This window comes from Branchiostoma floridae, chromosome 2 (assembly GCF_000003815.2).
Source record: "Branchiostoma floridae strain S238N-H82 chromosome 2, Bfl_VNyyK, whole genome shotgun sequence".
In the NCBI taxonomy this organism is placed as follows: domain Eukaryota; kingdom Metazoa; phylum Chordata; class Leptocardii; order Amphioxiformes; family Branchiostomatidae; genus Branchiostoma; species Branchiostoma floridae.
Genome location: NC_049980.1, coordinates 17,805,268 through 17,815,907, shown reverse-complemented (window position 1 = coordinate 17,815,907; position 10,640 = coordinate 17,805,268). Strand labels below are relative to the sequence as shown.

The following is a 10,640-nucleotide window of genomic DNA, read 5'->3' as shown; positions in this document are numbered from 1 at the left end:
GTGACGGCGCTCTCGCGGCGATGGCACTCTCATGCGCTTTCACGGCGCTCTCACCGCGCTCACACGGCGACCTTGGCGATTTCACAGCGCTCTCACCGCGATGGTCAAATTTGCCATCGCCGTGAGAGCGCCGCAAGAGCGCCGTTCCCAGTGGAATGGGGGTATAAATTGGTATCATAAACCACTGTTGAGACCTATTGGCTCTCACGGCGCTAGCTGCGCGTGCTCTTGGAGCTCTCTCTGCGCTCATAGGTGGATCGCCGTCCACGGCACTCTCATGGCTACTGTTTTGAGCAGGTTCAAAACAGTCGCGGAGGTGATGGCGATCCCGTGGCAACCTTGGCGATCCCACCACGCTCTCACCGCGCTCTTCCCAATTTGAGGTCGCAGAGAGAGTGCCGTGAGAGCGCCGTCCTAGTGGAAAGGGGTAGCCAGCGCTGCGCTGTGGCTATTCAATCATCGTTTCATTTTCTTCGAATCCCAATCAGCTAGACATCAGACAGGGGCTGAGGCAAAACACACCGAGCCTCGTCTCACTGGCGGCAACTTCAATGGCCGGATTTCAGATGGGGGTTCGGTAGAACAAAGCACACATCTGCACTAAGGTAAAGGTTGAAAATACGGCCGAGTTTATCTTTCAGGTACCATTTCAAGTTATGATCAAAACGAAAGTTTTAACAGGGGTCATATGCTACAAAATACCTCACCTTACAATGGTTCGATCGTTATTCATTGTGTTTTTTTAAACACAGACAGCAACAACGCATGGGCAAGATCGGCACATCGATAGGAAATGGCAGTATTAACTGCACTGCACAGTAAACGCGTCGTTCCATAAAATGTTATTTTCTTATCACATGACATATCTGATTTTCATGCCTTTTGTTCAAGTTTGCATGAGGATTACTTAATGATTCTCAGGTAAGACCTGTAGATTGATATCACCCCGGCTTTGCTTTTAGTGAGACTATATGTTTAGTTGTGCTACTACCAATCATGCACAGAATATTGATGGGTTTTGTCCAAATGAACTACGTTGTCTTACAATGTAATTTTGTCAGCATGTAATGTAATGCAATTATTATGTTGTGTCATGCTCAATGCAATACTGAATTTTTAGTTGACCTATTGTTGAGATAGGAATTGGACCGAATCAAAACTGAGCTTAAAGGTAAGCGAAATGAAAGGATAGATTCAGGTTGGCGAATCAATTACGATTTGCTGAGACATAATATCCACACGATACATAAAGTGGCTTCACGCAAACGCAATAAAACTTCCCAGCAAGAGCCCCGCTGTGATTTGTGATGTGCGACATTCGTGTTGGCGTAATTGCATTGTGAGATGATTGGTTATTTCGTAGATGTATTGTTTTTACACAATCAATTATTGGATTTCAGATATACTCTTCGCGTGTCGCAGTCAGAGTTGGATTCTCTAACTATGCTAACTTAATTGGCTAATTGCACATTGTTATTATATTTCAGCCATACCATAGGTATGGTGAAATATATTGTATTCGTAATGTTTCTTTCTTGGATAAATAAAAAGATATTTCATCCAAGATACGAACCAGTTGAAGGAGAAATAATGAAATGATAAATATTCCGTGCGAATCCTCATCTGTGGCTATTTGAGGGCCACGTCCTGAAGCTGCTGGACCCCTTCCAGCACACGTTCCATCCTGACAAAATTGCGCAGTCTATTTAACATTTGAGAGCAAGGTCCTCTCCATCGATGACCCCTGTGCTAGCCTAGAGTCCAGCCTTGTTCGTTTTGTTCCGCTCCCGAAGGTCGCTACTCAAAGCGAACAATGCTGGACTCTAGGCTACCCTGTGCAAAAATAATTGCACAGGAGCCCCAAATATCTATTTCTGATGAATATTCTGCAAGTCTTATACATTAATTGCATTTGGACACGCCAATTCTTGGCACACTTGTGTTAATCATATATAGGGCAAGGAAGCCCAAATATCCAATTTTGGTAGGAAGGTACAAGAGCTCCCCCTGTATAATGAGTCACGATAAACTACTCTCGGATAAAGATAAATAACATCTCCACCCAGCTATAGCAGCAGATCGGAAATTTCCTTTTCCTTCGTCAAATCATATCTAATGCAGCTGCCAACCTGTACATGGCGCTGCCGGCAGTGATTTTGTTTGCCCTTCATGGCACTCTTGCCACATTAATGTGTTACACTGCGGCGCTGGGACGTTTCAACTGGGACTTTTTAAAACTCAAACGAGAGTTCGGAGAACTCATACCTCCATAAGATATTTACAGCTTTTGTAATTGTTTGCTTTATTTTTCTGTTCTCAGTCAGTATGTAAATAGTCGTGATTAAGTCCATATTTGGCGAGGGTATGAGGTCGTGGAACTCTAGTTTACCAATGTAAAGCAACTGATGTAAAGATACCCCCTGTGTACCTCTCATATTGTCTCTCCAGATCCGTGCGCACTCGTTGTACATAAATCAAACTAGCATGTCAAAGAATAGCGTAATCCTTCCGGGGAATCAACTTGTGAAGATGGCCTTGACTGCAACAGACATCAACGCCAACCCCATACTCTACATTCTTCCAAATGAAATTACACTAAACCTTTTCCTTAACAATCCATGAATGCAGCTGTATACCTTATGTGTGGCTGGGTAGTCGGTCAGCTGTCGTCCGTCCAGACCGTCCGTCTTCTGTGACGCCCCTCTTCGTCCACCTCACAAACCGCACGTCTTTAACGTCATGTTCTTACAGAAATCACCGGCTGCCATTTCAAAGATCGAGAGTACTATTCGTTGCGGGAAAGCTTCTCTCTATATATGTTGTCTGCAGACTACTGTACGGAGAAGTCAATGTTATGCAGAGAAAATCAGGGCGGCAGTACTGCGTGGAAACTTGCGTGGGAAAGGTTCCCCAGAGGCACGACGCAATTATTACCCTTTCGCCGCAAAAAGGGGCACAGAACTCTCATTTCAAGAAAGTGCGTAAATTGCAAACTGCAATAGCAGCGTGCCTTTGTTCTGTGTGGTATTGTGTTAGCTGTGAACATAACGGTTGGCGCAGAGTGAAAGGAGCAAACCGAGGGCCCTCATATCTTGGCGGGGCTAAAATGAAACCGTGGGGATTTGTGGGAGGGCCATATAACTGTCTTAAGTTTCATCCATGCGGGAGACACGGGCTAACCACGTAAATAACACAAAAGCGCTCCGTAAATGATTGTTTTCAACAAAAGTCGTTAACCACATGAAAAGCCGGGTAGTTGGCGTCTAGAGAGCTCTTTGTTCTGTTTGACGTATTATTGACTAGGTGCCTGGAGAATAAACCATCAATTTAATTGGTACCAAATCTAGAAAGCATTATGACATATCATGTTCAGTCTTTGATTTTTATACTGCACAAATTTGCGGCTTGCGGAGAAGAACAGCATAGTGGAACATTTCGTGACGGACACTTTGAGTTTAGTTGCCATCTCCTCATGTAAAATTGCGATTGACCCTCACCCACGCTTTCCTCTCCATAATGTCCCTAACTGTCTCCTCAAACTTTCCAAATAAAAAGGCCTTCAATAAGCCCAATCTTTGTTGACTGATTGACTTCAAACTTGCTGAAATTGTGTTTTTACAGAAACGAGCTTACTGAATTTCTCATGGTTGTGAGTGTCTGCTTGAGAAGTCAAAGGCCAAGTGATATGGCAGTTTTGTTCGGCTGAACCACCATGTACGGGTCAATCAATATTGGTTTCAGAATGTAGTCTCTATGGATGGTCTCAAATGGTACAAACTCCACACAGTCGCCAATGTGAGGCATTTAAAACTACATTAATACCAGCAGGTCCCATAAGGATTAGGACGACAGGAGAGCTGTAAAATTAATGGATATTTACAAATGATCAGGCTTGCCTCATGAAGTAATATGTAACAATTAGCTTTTGACTGGACATGATATCTTAACTTAAATTTGTGGGTCTGCATACTGCATGTACATTTTACCATAAATGTAGATACCTAAGGCACATTTTTGCGAAAGTGTGAAAACCGAGGTCAATTATATCAAGCTTTTTTTAAGAAGTAAAGATGTTAGACTTCCCGCCGGTAATTTCCAGACGTCAGATGACGACTGATAGAATCAAACATATTCTGAATAGGACGCAGACGGAAATGTTGACATGTTAGGAGATTGGGGAAATGAGATGGGATTACCTTTGACTAAACCAACAGGAGCGTTGTTGGGGAATTGTTGGGGTGTACAAATTGGTCTGACATGGATCGAGACTATATTATGTACATAATATATGTTTTGCCATTTAAACAGCTTTGCTTTTTGTATGCTTTGGGTCCTTCCAAATCAGTTCCCAGGGAGTGAGGGGCACAAGGCGTTTGTCTGTCGGTAGGTATGTCCACGACAAGACGGTTTCCCATGGCAAGATGCTATATCAACGCCAAGACAACTTTTGAGCTCATTGCTGCAATGCAAGGCGTCTGTGGTAGAAAGCCCAGTGTATTCATTAGAGGTAGTCGTGTTGATGAGAGGTTTGACTATGTATCAGCAACTTCCTACCATTAATCGATTTCGCATTATTTCCAATCATCACAGCGAGGGGAAATGAACATCTTCCCGACCCGCACTGCGGGATTTAAACACGTACCATTGACGCGATGTCAACTGTGGCTTGTTTTCAAACCGCGCGATGACGTAGTTCAGAATACGTTCCACGTCAACATCGCCTTAAATGTACACGATCCCCTTCCCGGAAAGGTTAGAAAAATCAACACGTCTGACGACATGTTGCCATGTTATTGCCTTCAGTTACCATATATAGGAGTTGATAATGCAATTACATGTCAGTCGGATATCCCATCATCTTATCGGAAATCTGATTTGCACTCAACCATCCTTTCTGCACTCAACTGCCTTTCTATCTGTCAATCAACCTATCTATCTATCTATCGACCTATCTATTGACCTATCGATCGATTGATCGGGCTATCTATCTATCTATCTGACTATCGACCTATTTATCAATCGATTTTTTATCAATTCATACAGACTTACCAACAAAGCAAATTCAAAATTTGGGTGCTGTCTGGACGATTGACGAATGTTCGACTAACGATCTCACTGCTACTGATTGATGCAGATTTCGGTACTTCGTGATATTTTATAGCTGAGACCGCGTGGCGCAGTGGCAGCGTGTTCGCCTCGGGACCGAGAGGTCTCGAGTTCGAATCCGGCTGCGTGTCACCGATCTTGTGCCCTTGGGAAAGGCACTTTACACGGCTTGCCTCACTCTACTCAGGTGAAAATGAGTACTTTGCTTCGGCTAGGGCCGTCCCTCGGATTGGACGTAAAATGGAGGTCCCGTGTCTGGGGTGAGCCATACCCCAGGCGCGTTAAAGAACGTGAGTGGTTCAAAACCTACAGTCCCTTGGCCGCACCTGGGGCAACTGGGGCAATTACTGTCGTATTGAGGTCACTTGAGTGGCCAGACCCTTGCGATTTAGCCCCGCCTATTGAAAGCTCCTCGCAATTCATCCCCTGGCAGCCAAGAGAGAGTAGTCGGCCCACCCAATATGTTGGACGAAGGTATTTTCCTGGATTAGGCCTTGTTGATTTGATTATTAGTATACGGATGAAATCCGCGCGCGCATCAACTTTTGGTAAGTTATACATGTTATACCATACAATTTGTGTTTGGTCATTTGTCCAATCTTCCTCACCACTTCGATTTAATCAAGTCAACATGGCTTTATCAGGACCTAAAGGTCAAAATATACAGAAATGGAAGTTGTGAACTTCTACTGCAGCATGAACACCACACACCAGGGCGTCCAAAGTGACTTTGACCTTCGTCTTCCCATGCAGACCAAATATCATTTGAATCCATCCAGAGGTTCAAAAGTTATGCTAACAGACATCGATATCCGCACACACACACACACACACACACACACACACACACACACAAAATACCTCCATTTTTCATGGAGGCAATAAAGCTGCTTTACTAGTGAATGGAGTGAGAGCAGTATAAAGTCAAGGCTTGCTATGGCGCCTTCTGGCGATAGTTATAAACAATGCAACTATGCAACTATCAGACTAATACACAGAATTGTTCTTTCTAGTACATGTTGTGTTTAATCTCTGTATGGCTGAGCAAAATTTCAAAATAATATTTCCAAAAAATAAGTATCATTATTATTAGTTTTGTAGTTCTATTTTCATAATTAACATGCGTTCCTATCAAATGTTGCTATTTGTCTGTAGAAATACAAGGTCAAAGTACGTAGCTGTCTCAAATTACACAAAAAATCAAATTCTTTTCATTATTGATATCTTTGAGTATCTTTCGAACCACCTTAACGCCAGGCCTTTTAAGTGGCCCGTATAGTATCGTTAGTATAGTATGTAATTGAAAGCGTGCATATATCATGACCATATACATGGATAGTAAGAGATGGACTTCACCTTAAAGACATGAATCATGTCATTAAGCCAGTTAAACCGGGCACAGCCAACCACCTCCAGTCACGTGCACAAGTCACATTAAAACAGTCTATTTCTACATTGTTAGCCCACCCTGTCCTGAACAAACCACCTGTCCTCAGCAACTATTTATTCTCAGTCCCTGGAGTAATTGTTGAATCCGGGTCTGACTGTTCAGTGTCCTTGCCTGAAACAGGGATATCCACCCCCAGACTTGAACCCCTCGGGGTAAAACATTGTTGTTATTGTTTACTCAGGTAGACGCCTGGCACAGAGGGCCCCACATTGTTCGTGGAGACAGTCAGGAATGCATGATTACATACACGAACATCGACAATATCCGTTTAGCACGCAAATCAAATCCACTTTCTTGCAACAACAAAGACTCATAGTTGTTTCCCTTTTGTAGAGTCCGATAAGAATTGATATCTATCATTAGACTTCAATGGAACAAGTAACATGTTTTAACAGACCGAAAATCAACATCATACGCAAACGTAGCATTTTTCTGTCGTAAAATGATGTCCTCAAAAGTTCGGTTCTGGTGCTGAAGCATTAAATGGATTGGAAACGAGAGGGGTTTTTACGAGAGGTGCCTCCGGGTGAGCACTATTTAGGAAGCAAGCCTAGCGTATTTCAGTCCCGGTGGATAGCTTGTAGAAGAGAACGTCGAAGTGGGTAAAACATCCTTGATATCAAGCAATGTCATACTATTGTAGGAATGTCTTGTTGACGTCAGACGCAACCACATGGCGGTCGCAGTAACGTTTTGTTTGACTCGTCGTACAACTTTTTCCGCCCTTCTGACCTCTAATTTTTCACACCAGGATACGCCTTTGTCAGTCACTTATTCGGGGTGGGATGTTTCACAGACAGACTTTTAGACTTAGAGCTACGTTACAGGACAAACATGAGGCTAGATTTCGGGGCTCTGTACTGCATGGTTGGTTTGAAAGTTTGGTGTATTTCAGGTACGTATTCCTGCACTTGTACAATGAGCTTGAAAAGTTACAGTACCTCGTTATTCAAAACAAGAGCCTAAACGCACGCCTGACTAGTAGTTCAGTCTGAGATTAAGCGCTACTTTTGAAGAGTTGTAGTCTCCTCCTGAGCGTGAACTAAGATGGCCACGGATCGGTTTTAAAGCCCTAGTTCGTTAACCCTCTTTGAAGGAAAGCCCCTACTGAAGAGTGAGTATAGACGGGATACGTGAAGACTTCACGTCTCAAGTTAATCTGAAGTGCTTGGATCTGTGATGTTACATTGTCATTGTTGGCAAACACTAATACTGAGGATTTAAGGATTTAATACTGAGGAAATCACAAACGCTTGTATCACAAAGTCTGGTCAGTTCTGTATCAATTGTTTCACCCAGACCTTTATGAATTGTAAAAAGGGCATACAATCCCTCATAAAAACGACACAAAAACGTGGATGTGCAGTTCAGTCCAGCCTTTTTCGCCAATGCATGTCTTATTATCCCTTTAAGGTGTCTTCTGCACCAGTGACAGTTCTCGCCTGAGGAAGGATCTGTTGGAGCTTTACGACAAGAGCGCCCGTCCGGTCAAGAAAGACTCTTCCCTTGTCACTGTGGAGTTCGACATTGGACTCCGGCAGATACTCGATCTGGTAATATCTACTCTAAATATTATTTGTACTAGATGGGAAGGGCATCTTTTAGGTGTTAAGCATGCATGCAGAGGACATGTTCTAGCCTAGACATACAAACCTCAGGCTAGTATTCACCTCCTTGGTTGCCCTATCCACCATTTGAGAAAAATATGATTGTCATAAATGTTGTCTGCTGATGGGAAGGATGGATATCAAGCGGCAGCGATATTTCCTGGAGTATTCTATCTACATGTAGATTAGTGGTTCATCTTGATAATGTAATTCTGTTATAATGTCTAATTTCAACTGGCGAAGTTACACACATTGTTGTTTAATTCTAACTGATTACTCCAACCATATGCATGTTGTAGCAAAACTCTCAACATCAAAATGATAGTAATATGTTTACTATATAAACGAAATACCACTATGTCTGGTCAAAGGTACTCCCATTTTTGACTGTCGAGTAGACCTAGCGTTATTGAGATGCAAGAGTATCACCATTAGGTAATGTTAACATATTCATTTCCCATAGAACGAACAGGATGAAATTCTTCAAACTCTGGTGTGGATGCGACTGGTGAGGTCTATTTCATTACAACAGATTATCAAAACTATCGTTTGTCATGTATTCTAGCAGTCAACGCAATCCCGAGACAATGTCATTTATTGTCACATATGATGCATACTAATCGGAATAGTTTCCTTGCTAGAGATTATAATTTTTTTTTGCTTTGTTCCCAAGTTGCATTAAAAGACACTTAGATACTACTGTCCTTGATCTTTCTTTCCAGTACTGGAAGGATGAGTTTCTGAACTGGAATGTTAGTGACTATGGCGGCCTCCAAAAGACATCATTTCCCTCTAGTGAAATTTGGAGGCCAGACATTTTTCTCCTGAATACGTAAGTAGTGGTGATAACGTTGTCATGGTTAATTGATCATAAACGCGCCAGAACATTCATTAACTCACTCATCAACCAGTTAAATCACTCGTACGCACACCATGACTCACTCGTCCACTCACTCACCCACTTACTCATTTATCGCTCGTTTAATGTCTCACTTTCCCATTCGCTCACTTCAAAGCAACCTCACGGATATATAATTTTGGCCTTAAGTCATTTCTTCGTCAACAGTAACCGAAGCACCAAACATAAAATAACTTCTTCACTCTTCTTCCGTTTACATACAGTGTAGATAGTCGCACCCGGGGCAGTCTGCAGACCGTGACTGACATCAGTGTCACCAGTGACGGGGCTGTGTCATGGCGACAACCTGACATACTCAAAAGCTCATGTGGCGTTGACGTCAGTTACTTTCCTTTCGACCAACAGGTAGATATAATCAGGAGTTGTGTCATGTTACAGTTCATGTTACAATAATGATTAGGATTTCCTAGCTATGCCTGTTTTCGTTGAAACTTTGTATCCATCTCATATTCAACTCATAGACCTGTACACTAGAGTTTGCCTCCTGGATCTACAATGGTGAGGAGTTGGACGTCACTGTACGATCAGACGATATTGACGTCTCTGCCTATCAGGAGAGCGACCAGTACGCCCTCATCAGCGCTATGGCAACAAGGAATGTAAGTTAGCATGGGCCCGGCATATACTTACTTGTTCAGATGTTGTTTTAGAGTTTACTCTACAGGGATTTTGTACTGTATTGTGTGTAATAGAGAAGATTAGTGAGATACTAAGAAAGATAACCTTGGCTCTAAAAATGGGGAAAATAACACAAGAATGTTGAAAAGACAACAAACAGTTTAAGAAATGACGGAAGAAAAAGAATTTGTACCCATTTTTAGCAATGAGTGTCACAGTATTTGCATACAACTCCCTTCCTTTACAAGTCTTTCTGCTCTGTCATACACAGCAGTTCGACTGGACTGAAATTCTACCATGTGGAAATAACGCCATCTTCTGTACTGCAGGTAACAATCTACAAGTGCTGCCCACATCAGTACCCAAGTGTTGTCGTGACCCTCCGTTTGAAGCGGCTGCACCTGTTCTATCTTGTTAACATGGTGGTGCCGTGCATCGACCTCTTGATTCTCAACATCGTAGCTTTCTTCATCCCACCGGACACCGGAGGTACGCGTGGATATCAACAATTAAACTTCGGCCAACATACTGTTATTTGTCAGTTATAATATTGTTCTTGTAATATTTGAAAGGATTTTGAAAAGGTGTTGTATTGCATCTTGAAAGCAAGTGACAAACATTTCGTAGCATACGTTGAGTTAGTACTGATACATTTTGCCGACTGTTTCAGAGAGACTGGGCTTCACCATCACCATTCTCCTGGCATTGGTCGTGTTTCAGCAGATCCTGACTCAACAGCTACCCGCCACCTCCAGGGCAACTCCCCTTCTTGGTACATGAGCATATCCAACTTCCTAGCTCCGTAATACATATGTATATATGAAGGCCTACTTATCGCTCTTCTATTAGCTATTTTATTAGCATTGCTATCACCTTCACTGACGTTTGGTGACGGTGGCAATTCTAGGTGGTGATAGTGCCTGCATCACTGTACATATAG

General features: G+C 42.7%; 1 protein-coding gene and 1 long non-coding RNA gene across 2 annotated transcripts in view; one reads left to right on the top strand and one right to left on the bottom strand.

Moving 5' to 3' along the window:
• LOC118410229 overlaps window positions 1–2,778 on the bottom strand; it is a 49,223-nt gene extending 46,445 nt beyond the window's left edge. Inside the window, exon 1 of the long non-coding RNA XR_004830539.1 lies at window positions 2,637–2,778. This is a non-coding gene — a long non-coding RNA (uncharacterized LOC118410229). The remainder of the gene's footprint in view (window positions 1–2,636) is intronic.
• Window positions 2,779–7,077: 4,299 nt separating this feature from the next.
• Window positions 7,078–10,480, top strand: LOC118408815 (neuronal acetylcholine receptor subunit alpha-10-like). Its single transcript, XM_035809675.1, has 8 exons — window positions 7,078–7,451; window positions 7,970–8,109; window positions 8,627–8,671; window positions 8,886–8,995; window positions 9,286–9,427; window positions 9,544–9,681; window positions 10,030–10,189; window positions 10,371–10,480. The coding sequence occupies exons 1-8, from the start codon at window positions 7,391–7,393 to the stop codon at window positions 10,478–10,480; spliced, it is 906 nt and encodes a 301-aa protein (XP_035665568.1). The 5' UTR covers window positions 7,078–7,390.
• The last annotated feature ends 160 nt before the right edge of the window (window positions 10,481–10,640 follow it).